The sequence below is a fragment of the Danio aesculapii genome, chromosome 19 (assembly GCF_903798145.1).
Source record: "Danio aesculapii chromosome 19, fDanAes4.1, whole genome shotgun sequence".
NCBI classification, from domain to species: domain Eukaryota; kingdom Metazoa; phylum Chordata; class Actinopteri; order Cypriniformes; family Danionidae; genus Danio; species Danio aesculapii.
In genome coordinates, this window is record NC_079453.1 from 50859551 (window position 1) to 50877050 (window position 17500).

Here is a 17500-nt window from a genome sequence, read left to right on the forward strand (position 1 = left end):
TCTGTTATAATCAATCATATTCTCTGCTGTTATATTATTCTATTCTATTGCTCTATAATTCTATTCTCTTCAGTCTTATTATTCTATTCTATTCTCATAATTCATTCATTCATTCATTTTCCTTTTCGGCTCTTTATTAAGTCTCTATTAAACAGGGGTCTCCACAGCAGAATGAACCACCAACTATTCCTGCATATATTTTACACAGTGCATGCCCTTCGATCAGTACTGGGAAACACCCATACACAAACACACACACCGCCAACAATTTAGCCTACCCAATTCCCCTATAGCGCATGTTTTTGGACTGTGGGGGAAACTGGAGCACCCGGAGGAAACCCACACCAACACGGAGGAGAACATACAAACTCCACACAGAAACACCAACTGACCCAGCCGGGGCTCAAACCAGAGACCTTCTTGCTGCGAGGCCACAATGCCACTCAATTCTATTATTCTTGTTTTCTATTATATTATGTACTATTATTCTATTTGATTCTATTATTCGTATATTTTATTAATCTGTTCTACTCTTTCATACTAATAATCTAAATGTGTTTCTCTATCCTGTTCTATTATTCTATTCTATTGTGTTTTACTCTATTGTGCAGTATATGAATGAAGGAATGCTCATCAGTTGTGTTGTCAGGTGTGTCCTGAAGTGAATCTGAGTGAAGCTGAAGGTGAAACACACACACACACGCACACGCACACACACACGCACACACACACACACACACACATACACACACACACACAGTGAGAGTGAGCTGCTGATGATAATAGACTGGTGAAAAGCTGTGAGACACAGAGCGAGTCGTTTCTGGCGGAGAAGAAAGCAATCGTGCTGCAAAGAGAATCAAATAATGAAGAGCGCAGGAGTCGAGAGCCAAATAAACGTCCTGCAATTTACTCTTAATGGAAAGCACAGAGTGTGTGTGTGTGTGTGTGTGTGTGTGTGTGTGTGTGTGTAAGCGTCCTGATGAAAGAAATCTCCTGCATTAATAAACATGCAGCTCCAGTACAGTGCATTAGACCTCTGTGAGTGAGTGTGTGTGTGTGTGTGTGTGTTTTGAGCGGTCAGAGCTGTAGATCAGTGTTATTCTTCTCCTCATCTTCTCTATGATCTGCAGTTTGACCTTCAGCTGAACTCTGGACGAATGAGAGATCAGCCAGCAGATCTGTGCGTATATCTGCATCTGAACTGGGTCACTGGACAAGCCTTAGTCTTATTAATGACCCAAACAGATGTTTCCTACACACACAAGTGCTGTTGAGCTCTACTTGGAGAAGCAAATACATTTAAATATCTATGTGTGTGTGTTTGTTTGTGTGTGTGTGTGTGTGTGTGTGTGTGTTTTAAACCAGCTAAAGCAAATAAATAAATACAGCTCTAAGCTCTATTAATGTCACGGTTTTGGTTTTAAAGGGTCAGTCAATCCAAACAAATGTATGTGCTGTAATTTGCTGAGCATCATGCGGTTTGTAAAGAGGGTTTTTAGAAGGATGTTATTGAAGAACCTCCAAAGAGACCCTTTATTAAGAGGCTCTATTCATTTTTAGGACATTTGGTTGATCATATACTCTCACCGGTTACTTTATTAGGTACATCTGTCCAACTGCTTGTTAACACAAATGTCTAATCAGCCAATCACATGGCAGCAGCTCACTGCATTTAGGCCTGTAGACATGGTCAAGACGATCTGCTGCAGTTAAAAGCGAGCATCAGAATGGGGAAGAAAGGGGATTTAAGTGACTGAGTATGGTCTGGGTATTTCAGAAACTGCTGATCTACTGGGATTTTCACGCACAACCATCTCTAGGGTTTACAGAGAATGGTCCAACAAAGAGGAAATATCCAGTGAGCGGCAGTTCTGTGGGCGCAAATGCCTTGTTGATGCCAGAGGTCAGAGGAGAATGGCCAGACTGGTTCCAGCTGATAGAAAGGCAACAGTAACTCAAATAAGCACTCGTTACAACCGAGGTCTGCAGAAGAGCATCTCTGAACACACAACACGTCCAACCTTGAGGCGGATGGGCAACAGCAGCAGAAGACCACACCGGGTGCCACTCCTGTCAGCTAAGAACAGGAAACTGAGGCTACAATTCACACAGGCTCACCAAAACTGGACAATAGAAGATTGGAGAAACGTTGCCTGGTCTGATGAGTCTCCATTTCTGCTGACACATTCGGATGCTCGGCTCAGAATTTGGCGTCAACAACATGAAAGCATGGATCCATCCTGCCTTGTATCAGCGGTTCAGGCTGCTGGTGGTGGTGTAATGGTGTGGGGGAGATTTTCTTGGTACACTTTGGGTCCATTAGTACCAATTGAGCATGGTGTCAACACCACAGCCTACCTGAGTATTGCTGCTGACCATGTTCATCCCTTTATGAGCACAGTGTCTCCATCTTCTGATGGCTACTTCCAGCAGGATAACGCACCATGTCATAAAGCACCAATCATCTCAGACTGGTTTCTTGAACATGACAATGAGTTCACTGTACTCAAATGGCCTCCACAGTCACCAGAGCTCAATCCAATAGAGCACCTTTGGGATGTGGTGGAACGGGAGATTGGCATCATGGACGTGCAGCCGACAAATCTGCAGCAACTGTGTGATGCTATCATGTCAATATGGAGCAAAATCTCTGAGGAATATTTCCAGTAGCTTGCTGAATCTCTGCCATGAAGGATTAAGGCAGTTCTGAAGGCAACCAGGGGTCCAACCTGGTACTAGTAAGGTGTACCTAATAAAGTGGCCGGTGAGTGAAAAGGGGTTCCTAGATTCATCGATGCTCATAAAGGGTCTTTATTTATTTATCCATCTTATTTTTAAGAGTGTGAACTACACAGTCAAACGAAAAGTTTTCTTTTTACATGTGTGAGTGTGTATGACAGAGAGGATGGGTGTGTATGGATTTGGGTATGGATGTCTGTGCGGTCTGTCCATGTGTCTGTGTATATATGTGTGTGTATGCGAGTGTGTCTGTCTCTGCATCTTTGCACATGTGTGTATGTTTGTGTGGGTGTTTGTGTGTGCGTACATCTTTGTGTGTGTGTGTGTGTGTGTGTGTGTGTGTGTGTGTGTGTGCATTTGTACTTTTTGTGAGAGAATGAATTTGTGTGTGTGGTGTGTACAGTACATGTGTGTGAGTGCATTGGTTGTACTTGTGTGTGCATGTGTGTGTGTGTGTGTATGTGGTTTGTCCATACGTTCGTGTGTGTCTGTATGTGTGAGTTTGTCTGTCTCTGCATCTGTACAGGTGTGTGTGCAATGTTGTGTGAAAGTGTTTGTGTGTGAGTGCTTGTGTGTGCGTACATATTTGTATATTTGTGTGTGTGTGTGTGTGTGTGTGTGTGTGTGTGTGTGTGTATGCATGCATGTGTGTGAGAGAGTTTGTGTGTGCATGCTTGTGTGTACATATGTGTATGTATGTGAGTGTCTCTGTCTCTCTGCGTCTGTGCAGGTGTGTGTATGCATGTTTGTGTGTGAGAGAGAGTTTGTGTGTGCATGGATGTGTGTGCTGTATGCTTGTTTGTTTGTGTGCATGTGAGTGTGTGTTTGTGTGTGTGTGTGTGTGTGTGTGTGTGTGTGTGTGTGTGTGTGTGTGTGTGTGTGTGTGTGTGTGTGTGTGTTCTACAGCAGATTCTACACATTGAACTGAACTCGTCATCTATTCTGGCATTTCTTTCTCTCTGTGTGAGTGTGAGTGTGTGAGTGTGTGAGTGTGTGTGTGTGTGTGTGTGTGTGTGTGTGTGTGAGTGAGTGTGAGTCAGCTCTCCAGCCGTCTGTGCTTTGAAAAGGCTCTTGTCTGTGTGGATGAGTCACGTTATTTTCTACGCTAGATAATCGACTACATCAGTGTGTGTGTGTGTGTGTCTGTCTGTGTGTGTGTGTGTTTGCTTCAGTTCAGTTTCGAGTGCTTCATTTACTGTGAGGCCTGAAGACGAGTCTGGAGAAGCTGTGACTGGTGAACGCTCCTCCAGCAGACAGTGTGCAGATCAGTGCAGCTCTTTACAGCACAACACGCTTTACACCGTCACTACACACACACACACACTGTCTGTGAGGGAGTTTGTGCATGCATGCATTTGTGTGTGTGTGTGTGTGTGTGTGTGTGTGTGTGTGTGTGTGTGTGTGTGTGTGTGTGTGTGTGTGTAAGTTAGTGAGTAAGTTTGTCTGTGTGTGTGTGTGTGTGTTCATATATGTATGTATATTTGTGTATGTGGGTGTATTTGCGTGTGTGTGTGTGTGTGAGTTTACAGTATGTGTGCATATTTGTATGTCCCCCACAGTCTAAACACATGTGGTACAGGTTAATTGGGTAAGCTAAATTGTCCGTAGTGTGTGTGAATGAGTGTGTGTGGATGTTTCCCAGTGCTGGGTTGCAGCTGGAAGTATGTGTATATGTGTATTTGTGTGTAGGTGTATTTGCATGTCTGTGAGTGAGTTTGTGTGCACATGCAGATTATATGTGTGTGGGTGTGTTTGTGTGTGCGCTCGTGTGCACATGTATATTTGTATGTGTGGGTGTATTTGTCTGTGTGCATGGGTTTGTGTGTGTGTGTGTGTGTGTGTGTGTGTGCATGCATGTTTGTGAGTGTGTTTGTGTCTATGCATGGGTGTGCGTGAGTTTGTACGTGTATGTGTGGGTGCTTGGGTTTGTGTGAATTTGGTTGGTCATGCATGGTTGCGTGCGCGCATGTGTGTCTGTCTGCCTGTGCATGTGTGCGTGAGTCTGTGCATGTTTGTGAGTATGTGCATGTATATGTGTGTGTGTGTGTGTGTGTGTGAGTTTTTGTGTTTGTATGTACAGCTGAAGTCAGAATTATTCGCTCCCTTTGATTTGTTTCTCTTTATTAAATGTTTCCCAAATGATGTTTAACAGATTCAGGAAATGTTCACAGTATGCCTGATAATGTTTGTTCTTCTGGAGAAAGTCTTATTTGTTTTATTTCAGCTAGAATAAAAGCAGTTTTTAATTTTTTAAACACCATTTTAAGGTCCATATTATTCGCCCCTGTAAGCTATATACGTTTATGATAGTCTACAGAACAAACCATCATTATACTATAACTTGCCTAATTACCCTAGTTAAGCCTTTAAATGTCACTTTAAGCTGTATAGAAGTGTCTTGAAGAATATCTAGTCTAATATTTACATGCATTTTTTATTTCTCTTTGCTATTTGGGCTTATTAGAACCTAATTAGAATAAAAATCTTTTGATTTGATGTACTTTTAGAGAAAAATGATGTCCATATTTGTGGATTCGTGGTCCAAATTGACATAAAACACTTTTTCCTGACTGTTTTTTTAATGCATATTTAACATAGAATTTTTTTTTGTTGAATTTGCTTTGACTATCAGAGAGTAAAAACTATTATATTCATATTTTGGACCGTTAAAATAGTGTTTGGGACATTTCATGTGCTGCAAAACAGTTGCAGGACGACGCTGTATGTCTGTAACAAAATAGAAAACATTCAAAGTATTTTAAATAACCACCTAAGAGATAAAGTGTGCTGTCCACGTACAGTATGAGTACACTCAAGCCCTAGTTAGCCCCCAGGTTATGATTAGAAATGTGTTGGAAAAAAAAAAGTGCTCTCCGATAAACAATAATAAACAGGGGGGCTAATACTCCAAGTGTATGTGTGCGCGTGTGTGTGTGTTAAACACTTTGCATGCAACATAACAAACTGCTGAAGCCTCCGTGATTTCTGAGATCTGAGAGCGAGTGTTCAGAGCGGGCGAGGAAGCATCGTTACGCTGCAGCCAATTAAAAGCCTTTGCTGTGTGACAAAGAGGCCAGATAGTCTGAGTGTGTGAGTGAATGAAGGCTGATGGCTCAATCTGCTGCTCTCCCATTACTGCTGAGCCAGAGAGCAGATCTCCTGTTAGAGACGCACGACAATACAACAGCAGCTGAACACCGCAGTTCTAGTAAACTGAAGCTAGTGTCAGTCCAGTTTTCAGTGTTCAGTTCAGTCCAAACACTGAAGAGCAAATCCATTCAATGCGCAGCTCCACAAGACCCAAACCAAGCAAGCCAATTGACTAAAGTGAAGGAAAAAATCTGGAGAGAAACCAGGCTCAGTTGGGCATGACCATCTCTCCTCTGGCCAAACGTCTTGTGCTGAGCTGCAGTCTAGGCGCCGGAGGCTGGAGAACGCTCCATCATGGAGAAGCTGCAGGAGGAGAGGTCACCGGCTGATGTACAGGCTGACCCTTCAGGATCAATGTGAAGACTCGTCTGTCACTGGGGTGTTACAGGAATCTCATGCTCTCCACTCCTCCATGACCACCACAGCAGCTGCTCAGGATACGGCCTGGTCCAGGATTATGGAGACCTCTAGAAGTCCTTTATGCAGACCCCCTAGTTTTCCAAAAATGTTTGGAGATTTATTTATTTAAATTTTTTTTGTCGAAAAAATGACTGATTATGTGGTGGTAATTCCCAATAATTTGCAGACAATTTTGCAATTTTTATATATACATATATATAATTATGATATATAAATACAATGACACAAATAGTAAAAATAAAGCTTTAATTTTGGTCTCTCATCAAGATAAAATGGTAGTGATTAAGCCAGAGGAAGGTTGTGTAACTCTTATTTTTATCCATGATCTTACTTTCTCTCAGTTTTCACTCCCCGGACATCATGTGCCTCACACTCAGGACATGCGTTAGGGCTTCCCCTACCGTAATGCAGCTAAAACATGGATTGCGGTAAGACTCTTTTTAACGGCAGGGAAAGAGTTAAGTGAAGTTTAGTTATAAACTAATCTCGAGAGGATCACGTGCTTATGATTGCTAGCGGCTGGATCCGCATTATCCAATTCTCATTGCACCAATCAGACGACTCCTAAGCTACTACAAATACCCTGGGTTACGTACCACCGCTATCTTCGTTTTGAAGAATCCCCCATCCACCCCTACTCCTCCTTCTTCCTAGATGGGTGACACGGTGGCCCAGTGCTTAGCACTGTTGCCTCACAGCAAGAATATCTCTGGTTCTAGGCTTTACCAAACCAGCAGACATTTCTGTGCGGAGTTTGCGTTTTCTCCCCGTGCTCACGTGGGTTTCCCCCGATTTCCTCCCACCGTCCAAAAAACATGCAACATAAGTTAATTGACTAATCCAAACCGGCACTATAGACACGCTCTTAGTAAATGGTTATCTCTCAAGAGCAATCACTGGCTGTTCATTGGTTATTACAGCGGGGGAGTTCTCCAGATCTACCTGAGCTCAAACTCCCCTCTCGCCTTGCAACGGGAGGGAGCCCCGGGCTCGAGGATCTTATGAGCTCAGGGCTCTCTCCCGGGACAGCATGCCAAACAAGCTTATAATTAATCATCAGCTAAATGTGAACTCTTGAAATGAAAATAATCTTACTCGGACCCACCCTAACCCTTTTTTTTTAACTCAAAATATTATTGGAGATTAGTTAAGGAACAGTGCATCATATGGCAGTTTAACGGTTCCCTAACCCTTGACAGAGTAGTAACGTCTTAGGGTAGAAAAGCTGCTGGAAGGATGAGAAATGTCACCAGTTGAGGTCTGGAGGACAGAGGATGAAGATCCTGTAGAAGACCCATCTTTGGTATTTTGAGCCTGGATTATACACCATATGTAAAGCACAAATCATGTCCTGCAATTCGGCACAGGCTGCAAAACAAATCCGTCCCCCCTTCCATGTAATGTAATGATTGTGAGGGCGCAGGTGAGGTGTCGTTTAGCTAGAGACACTCAGATACATTACGTGCGCTGCGTATGAGAATGTAAAACGGTTCATTGCAAACTGAAGTAAATATAATTGGATTATGTGGTTTGTTTCATGAGATTATTAACTTTTTTATTGTGATTATTTTGCTTTTAATTATGAATTTTGCAGGTTCACAAACATGTGCGACTTTTTGTTAATTTTGCGTTAGATTCAGCGATCGTGGGATCACGAAAAACTAGGGGGTCTGACTATGGTTGGCATCATCTCTTCACAAGACTCATCACATCAATGGTGCTGCACGATCTCTAGGTGCCTTGGAATGAGTATCCCCAGGTGGAAATCGAGAATAAAGAATATAATTAGCGAACTGCTGTTCATTTAAACAGGAAATATTAAATATTAGTGCATAAAGATGTGATATGAATGAAAATAGCAGCTATGGAAACAAACATGTGAGGCATATGAGAGTTACTAGCACAATGTCTGGTGTATTAAGACAGGAGGAGTGAGTCCTACAGGTGGCTGTCAAGCCCACTCACCTGCGTGGAGCACGCTCATGCATCATACCGTTATGTGATGCACTGAGTGTGCCCTTTACTAAAGAGAGAGGTCTTTAATCTGGTGTTGAACTGAGAGAGTGTGTCTGAGCCTCGGACGTTATCAGTAAGGCTCTTCCAGAGTTTAGGAGCTATAAATGAGAAGGCTCGACCTCCTTCAGTAGACTTTACTATTCTAGGTATAGCCCTGAGTTTAAAGATCTTAAAGAGCGGGTTGGGTTGTGGAAGCTTGGTTAGATAAACAGGAGCTTGAATATATAAAGCTTTATAGGTAAGAAGCAATGCACACACACACACACACACACACACACACACACACACACACACACACACACACACACACACACACAGCAAAATAAATTTTATACAATAACATTTGATAATGATAAAAAATTGAATCATTTGTTGGTTTTTTGGGAAATATTCTGCTCTAATGCGGTGATAACAGTCACACTCGAGTAGGAAATGTTCCTCTCTCTCTCTCTCTCTGAGGAGGAGGTGTAGAGGTGTCGGACCCCTGAGAGCCACAGGCCCCCGTCTCTAATGCAGCCAAAGCCAATCCTCTGAAGATACTGAAATGTCAATCCCTTTATGCTGAACCCTCACACATACACACAGATGCACATACATACATATGCACATTCGCACACACACAAACACAAACACACAGACACTGAGAGAGATAGACACAAACACACACTTACAAACATGCAGATGCACACACAGACAACATACACACACACACACACACACACACTCTCTCTCTCTCTCTCTCTCTCTCTCTCTTAAACATGCATGAACACACAAACACCTGGCACTCAATTGCACAGACACACACACACGCGCACAAACAAATGTGCACACACACAAACCCATGCATGCAAACTTATGCATCCACGCAAGCACACACACAAACATACATACATATACACACGCACACAGACATGCACACACAAACACAAACACGAACACAAATACACCCACGTGTGCACACAAACAAACGCACACACACATAAACCCATGTATGCGCACAAACACTCAGCTTTTCTACAGACTACAAAAACACACAGAAGATCTGAATATTCATCAGTCAGATGTGATCAGAATAAAGCGCTATACTGCGCAGATATGTGTGTGTTTATGCAGTCGTCTGTGTAATAAATAACTCTGAATGACATATTTGAGGGGTTATCGTGCAGGCAGAGTGTGTATGAGGTGTTCGTCTCTCACATTCTGTGTGTGTGTGTGTGTGTGTGTGTGTGTGTGTGTGTGTCTGCAGGGTGTTGATGAACTGCTCTGTCTTCACTCCACTGCTCAGTCAGCCTAGTGATGAGATTGATGTCCTGATGCTGTGATTGACAGCTGTCACTCATGTCTGTAGTGGGAGATATCAGTCAGCCTGCGGACCACCGCGAGTTGTGTGTGTGCGCAAGTGTGTGTGTATGTGTTTGTGCGCTCCACTCTTGCTAAGTTGTTCCTGTTGAGTGTAACTTTTCTGCACTTCTCATGAACTCTGCGTGTGTGTGTGTGTGTGTGTGTGTGTGTGCGTGCTGTCAGCTTCTTCACACTCTCTCTGTCTGGAGTTCTCAGCTCTGCTCTGAGGATCTGCTCTTATTTCAGTCTCTCGCTGTGTTCTCATCTTTCCCTCTGTGTTATTAACTTTAGTTTGGTGAATGATGAGTTTGCAGCAGTGTGTGTGTGTGTGTGTGTGTGTGTGTGTGTGTGTGTGTGTGTGTGTGTGTGTGTGTGTGTGTGTGTGTGTGTGTGTGTGTGTGTGTGAGAGAGCGTTTGGACGACTCATTAGAGTCAACTTGCTGATTTATTCATTTACTGTATAATATATTATCCTGCGGTGGCTCAGTGTGTAGCGCTGTCGTTTGAGTGTGTATGGGTGTTTTCCAGTACTGGGTTGCAGCTGGAAGGGTATCCGCTGTGTAAAACATATGCAGGAATAGTTGGCGGTTCATTCCGCTGTGGCGACCCCTGATGAATAAAGGGCACTCAGCTGAATGTATGAACATTATCCTGCGTGGAGATTCAGACATCGTCTCGAGTCTCGTTGATTTGTTTGGTCTCTCACTCAGCCAATGACATGAGTCGGGGGCGTGGCTTATCTGTATCTCCAGCCCATGTTTAGAGAGAGTCACGGGTTCTGCATGTTGAGTCTAGAGCTGCAGAACACACATACACACACACACACACACACACACACACACACACACAGTCTGAGCTGGACACTGCTCTACAGTGCTGTAGTCTAGTGTAGCGTTGACTGCTCAAACTCATCCTCCATCCGTCTGTCTCTGTTTCTCCTCATCTGATTCTCTCTTTCCTCATTGCTCACTGTTTTCTCTTCATGTCCTTCTTTTCCCCCTCTTCTTTCACTTCTCTTCTTCATCATTCACTCCTCTTTCTCCTGTTCTTCCTCCTCTTTCAGTCCTCCTTGTCCTCTATTCTTCTTCCTCCTCCTTTCCACATTTCACTTCAGCCTCCTTCACTTCCTTCTTTTCCTCTTTTCCCTTCTCCTATTCCTCTTCTTCCTCTTTCTCTTTCTCCTCTTCCTCTTTCTCCTCCTCTTCCTCTCTTCCTCTTCCTCTTTCTCCTCCTCTACCTCATTCTCCTCTTCATCCTCCTGTTCTTCCTTCTTCTCTTCCTCCTCCTCTTCACTGTGTGTGTGTGTGTGTGTGTGTGCTCCTGTATCTCCATCTGATAGCAGGTCAGCAGAAATCCCTCTTCTCCTTCCCTGAGATAATATAAATGATAATAGTGACTCTATCACGCTGCCCAGCTGGCGAGACACACACACACACACACACACACACACACACACACACACCAGGTCATGTGTAGGTCTATTTGTTTGTTTATTCACCGTAGTTTCCCTCTGTGTGTTGTAGATGTGTTGATGGTGCTGTGCGTGTGTGTATTTTCAGCAGGATTGAGGTGTTTCACACACACTGATTAATGCACAGATCCTGCTCCACACCTGCCCTACATACAGCAGACACTGCACTACATGACACCTGCAAAATACTCAGCTTAAAGGTGGAGTTAATAATACGTTGCAGACATATTTGATACCAATATCGAAAGGCTTTTTTGATGTAAAATTCATTTAAATTCCTCACTTCACTTGCACTTCAATCACCGTCTGGTTCGGCTCAGCTGCCAAACCCACCTCCGTAGACTACAGCGAATAGTCCGAACTGCTGAACGAATCACTGGCACTACCCTTCCTACACTTCAAGAACTGTACTCTTCCAGAGTGAGTAAAAGGGCTCGCAAAATCACTCTGGACCCCTCACACCCAGCACACTACCTGTTCGAACTGTTACCGTCTGGTCGGCGCTTCAGAGCACCGAGCACAAAAACAGCCAGACACAGGAAAAGTTTCTTTCCTCAGGCTGTCTACCTTATGAACAGTAAATATTCCCCTACTGTGCAATAAATATGTGCAATACTTTCTCATACGCACTTGTACACAGCACCTTATATCAATATACAATGCAATACTCTCTACATTCGCACTTGTACACAGCACCTTATAACCTGTATATTTATAACAATCTGTACATACAACTCAACATCCAGGTTTCTTCACTAACCGCATCTGTTTAATGTTCATCATTCTTTATTTTTATTATTTGATTGTTTTCATATTTATTTTGTGTTGTCACTTGTCACTTTATGTACACTGGAAGCTTCTGTAGCCAAAACAAATTCCTTGTATGTGTGAAGCACACTTGGCAATAAAACTGATTCTAATTCATTCATTCATTCATTCATTCATTCATTCATTCACTTTTCAGCTTAGTCCCCTTATTAATCTGGGGTCGCCACAGCGGAATGAACCACCAACTTATCCAGCATATGTTTTACACAGCGGATGCTCTTCCAGCTGCAACCCATCACTGGGAAACATCCATACACACTCATTCGCTCACATACACTACAGACAATTTAGTCTTCCCAATTCACCTGTACCACATGTGTTTAGACTGTGGGGAAACCGGAGCACCCGGAGGAAACCCACACCAACACGGGGAGAACATGCAAACTCCACACAGAAACACCAACTTTGCTGGCTCCACACGCCTCACACTGCAGCTGAGCGGCCCTCGGGGCCCCACGCACCTCCGACACTCCACACTGTATGACAGATCCACCCGTCCACCAGAGTCATTTGGTGCAGCCCATTCCAACGTTTGGACATCCCTGTATTAGAGGAACACTTTGTTAGGGCACTCCTCCGCTCTTATCAAGGCAGCGCCACTGGCATTTCAGCTGCCCAATCGCCCGCTCTACAACTGACCGAGTGCGAGAATGGCCATCATTGTATCTAGACTCTTGGTCAGTTTGTGGGTTGTTAACAGCCACGTCTTTAATGGATAACCACGGTCTCCTGATATGCAGTTAAATAATTATGCTCAATAAAAAAATAAATAAAAAACCTTCACTGGAATAATATCTTTAAATACATCACTCACCACGAAGCCCCCCATCGTGCACCCTGCTACCTTAGAACCTTCAGATTCAACCATTGACAACGTCCTCTATTAAGGCCAACACTGCTATTGCCATAGACTAAGGGTTGTGTACATTTGTGAATGATTTTATATGTTGTAAATCACAGAATCAGTAAAAATATAAATATATTGTGTCAATTAACCCATTTTATCAATTATAAATGAATGTTTTTCACATGTGTTGGTGCGATACTTTGTAGTGTGCAATTTAACATAAGGCGACGCAGTGGTTCAGAAGGTAGTGCTGTCGCCTCACAGCAAGAAGGTCGCTGGTTCGGGCCTCAGCTGGGTCAGTTGGTGTTTCTGTGTGGAGTTTGCATGTTCTCCCTGCGTCTGCGTGGGTTTCCTCCAGGTGCTCTGAGTTCCCCCACAGTCCAAACACATGCGGTACAGGTGAATTGGGAAGGCTAAATTGTCTGTAGTGTATGAGTGTGAGTGATGGTGTATGGATGCTTCCCAGAGATGGGTTGCGGCTGGAAGGGCATCCGCTGTGTGAAACGTGCTGGATAAGTTGGCGGTTCATTCCCCTGTGGCGACCCTAGATTAATAAAGGGACTAAGCCGAAAAGAAAATGAATGAATTGAACATAATTGCCTCTAGGAGTCGCCGATGGAAATAAAATACACAAGAAACACACGTACACCAGACATGACATTGGCGTTAACCAATGCATATTCTCACGTTCATTTCATCGTTAGTATACCAAACGTGAGCGTGAAACCTGGTTTTTGTGCGTATGCAGCATTGATACATGAGACCCCTGGTTATTTTAATTGAATGTGCCTTTTTTAGGTAATGCAGCTCTGTTTTATCTTGTGTTTTATAGACTGTTATGCTTATTTTGTTGTATATTTTCTGTACAGCACTTTGGCTCACTTCTGTGTGTGTAAAGTGCTCTATTAATAAAGTTGGACTTGATGCATATGTAGACCGACAGAGAGATAAATATGGATGTAGAAGATAGATTTTTTGATTAAGCTGAAACTTTGTAAACAGTGTATAATGCACACACTTTTACCCGAGCAGCAAGGTTAACTCACCCCCGAAGTCTCTCTCTATGTATCTGTGTGTGTTTGTGTGTGTGTGTGTGTGTGTGTGTGTGTGTGTGTGTTAATGCTTGACTTGTGTTCCTCACTGCCATTGCTGAGGGCAAGAACACATTTCAGCCTGTCAGAGAATCACAGCCTGGCGTCTCTTCGCTGCAGTCGGCAGAAAACATCTCCAAAAACACACACACACACACACACACACACACACACACACACACACACACACGTTACACAAGAAATAACCCTGAAATGTGTGTGTGATGCGCAGCAGTGCTGTGAGTGTGTGTATTCTGTGTCTGCTGTGAGCTGAAGGGTACAGGAACTGATTGTGTGAGATGTAAAACTTTACTAGCGGACTTATTTGTTTTATTAATTATAAAATATTCTCTCATTTATTCCTGTTTTCAGCGCTTGTTAATATATTTGTCCTCTATTATTTCATCACTTTTATTATGTCTTTTATGTCTGTGTGTTAGTGTGTGTGTGTGTGTGTGTGTGTGTGTGTGTGTGTGTGTGTATTAGTGTGTTTGAGATTGTGTGTTTGTGTGTGTATGCGTGTTTTAGAGCAAGTGTGTGTATTTTTGTTTAGGTTTGTGAGTGAGTGTATGTATTAATGCATTTCTATGTGTGTGTGTGTTAACTTTGTTTGTTTGGGACTGCATGTCTTTGAGTTGTGTAGTTGTGTAGTTGTGTGTGTTTTCTCTCTCCATTATTCATGATGTGTGTGAGAAACAACAGCCTGCAGTGATGAACAGAGCAGAGCAGAGCAGCTCCTGCACTCACTGTACAGTCACTCAGAAACTTTCATTACTCTGGAGATTATACACACATTCTGCTGTGAGTTTATCGCAGTCCGTCCAGAACACACACACACACACACACACACACACACACACTGGAGCTGTTTTAGGTATTAATAATCATTTAAAAAGCTTAATTATCAGAGAAACTCATCATCTTCTGCATTGGCCACGCCCCTCCAACATTGAGTTTGCTGTGAGTGAAAGATAAGGGGAGGAGCTAAAAATAAAACCCCACCTCCTGTTCAGTATTCTGTTTCAGCTGTAAATGTCGTCAAGCTGAAATAAAATCATAACAGCTTCATATAGCTGCCATTCTTCAAATATTAATGGTTGTTTTGTTGTTGTTGTGTTTTTGTGTTGTTGTTGTTGTTTTTCTGTTTCGTTTGTTTTGTTTTGTTTTTGTTTTGTATTTTTTATTTTGTTAATTTTTAGGGTTTTTTATTTAGTTTGTTTTGTATAGTTTTGTTTCCTTTTTTGGTTGTTTGTTTTTTTTAAATTTTGCATAGTTTTGTTTGCTTTTTTTTTCGTTTGGTTGTTTTTTTTGTGTTATTTATTTATTTTTTTAAGTTTTGTTTGTTTTTGCTTTGTTTGTTTTGTTTTTTGTGGAATTATTCATTTAAAAAAGTTTTTGTTTGTTTTGTATAGTTTTCTTTGTGTTTTGTTTCGTTTGGTTGGTTTTTTGTGGTGTTATTACTATTTTTTTGTAAGTTTTGTTTGTTTTTGTTGTTTTTGTTATTTTGTGTTTTTTAAGTTTTGTGTGTTTCGCATATTTTTTTTTCTTTAAGTTTTGTTTTTTCTTTTGTTTGGTTGTTTTTTGTGTTATTTTTTATTTTTTAAGCTTTGTTTTTTTTCTTTTGTTTGTTTGGTTTTTTTGTTTTATTATTTTTTAAAACAGTTTTGTTTGGGTTTTTTTGTGTTATTTTTTAAGTTTTGTTTTTTTCTTCTGTTTGTTTGGTTTTTTTGTTTTATTATTTTTTAAAAACATTTTTGTTTGTTTTTTTTCTTTTGTTTGGTTGTTTTTGTGTTATTTTTTATTTTTTAAGCTTTGGTTTTTTTCTTTTGTTTGGGTTTTTTTGTGTTATTTTTTATTTTTTAAGTTATTTTTTTCTTTTGTTTGTTTGGATTTTTGTTTTGTTATTTTTTTAAAACAGTTTTGTTTGTTTTTTTTCTTTTGTTTGGTTGGTCTTGTGTTCCTATTTTTGTTTTGTTTGTTTTTCAATGTTTTTTGTTTTCTTGTTTTTATATTTTGTTCTTTTTGTTGTCTTTTTGTGTGTTTGTTTTGTTTTGTTGTTTTTTGTTTTGTTTTCTTATTTTTATGTTTTATTTTTCTCTGTGTTTTTTTGTTTTGTTTTCTTATTTTGCTTTGTTTTGTTTTACATTTGTTTTGGGTTTGTTTTTTTGTGTTTTGTTTGGTTTTGATTTTTGTTTTAAGCTCTGGTCGGCACTTTCATTCTGAGTCTCTTTAAAGCAGTGATGTTGAGAGTGTTGGCTTGTGCTGCTGCATGTGCAGAATAACGCTGGCTGTTGTTGTTTGGTGTATGAGAGTCTTGATTGTCTGTATAATGGAGCTGTCAGTCATCAGTGGGGATTGACAGCTCTCACCTCATCTGTCCTCGTTAATCATCTCTTAATCAGAGCAGCAGATTGATGGAGAGAAACACACACACACACACACACACACACACACACACTTGAATACACACACTTGCTCAAATGCTTACCCACTGCTTCTGAAAGTGTGTTTTTATCTGTGTGTGCGCGTGTGGTTAAAACACACGGTGGATGATGTGAGGTTGTTGTGACAGCAGGAGATGGTCTTGATCCGGTCTACAACATCAGTGAGCGTCTGACAGTCTTTCTCTCACTAAACTCATGCTTTAACTCCTTGACTAATGTAGAGTTTCCTCTCTCTCTTTCTGTGTGTGTGTAGCTCCGTCTCAGGTCAGCGAGCTGCGGGTGGAGAAGGTGGAGCAGCGCAGTGTGACTCTGGTATGGAGGGAACCCGTGGTGTTTCCCAACAGCAGCCGCACAGAATACGAGATCAAATACTACGAGAAGGTACAGTCACGTCCTCATCCTCTGCACTGAAGTGTGTGTGTGTACCACTGTGTGTGTGTGTATACCATTGTGTGTGTACAGTCACACTGACACACACAGCCTGGAGCTCAGAGATCATTCAGTGTGTAAAACACGTCACGTCTGCACAAACTCCTGCAGAGCTGATCAAACACCTCAACACTTCCAGACAACCACTGCTTGTTTGAGCAGTTTAAACATGTATTCTCTACTCAATCAATCAATCAATCAATCAATCAATCAATCAGATAATAAATAAATCAACAAGTCAGTAAGACAATAAAACCAGTCAAATAGTCAATCAGACAATCAGTCATTCAATCAACCAGACAGACAATCAATCAGATAATAAATCAGATAATCAATAAATCAATAAGTCAATCAGACAATAAAACAACTAGCCAAACAATTAACAAGTCAATCAATCAATCTATAAATTAATCAGAAAATCTGTCAGATAATCAATCAATCAATCATAACGTCAATCTGATAATCAATCATTCAATCAATTAGAGAATCAATAAATTAACAAGTTAATCAGACAATAAAACAACCAATCAATTAATCAATCAATTAGACAATCAATAAATCAATAAGTTAATCAGACAATAAAGCCACCAATTAAACAATCGGACAATCAATCAATCAATTTGACAATCAATAAATCAATACGTTAATCAGACAATAAAGCCACCAATTAAACAATCGGACAATCAATCAATCAATCAATCAGACAATCAATATATCAACA

At 41.4% G+C, this 17500-nt stretch overlaps 1 protein-coding gene across 1 annotated transcript in view; it reads left to right on the forward strand.

The window, feature by feature from the left end:
- The window catches only part of LOC130246516 (ephrin type-A receptor 7-like), a 178909-nt gene that overhangs the window by 97937 nt on the left and 63472 nt on the right, over positions 1 to 17500 (forward strand). Inside the window, exon 4 of the mRNA XM_056479503.1 lies at positions 16604 to 16731. Coding sequence (XP_056335478.1) covers positions 16604 to 16731 — 128 coding nt within the window. The remainder of the gene's footprint in view (positions 1 to 16603; positions 16732 to 17500) is intronic.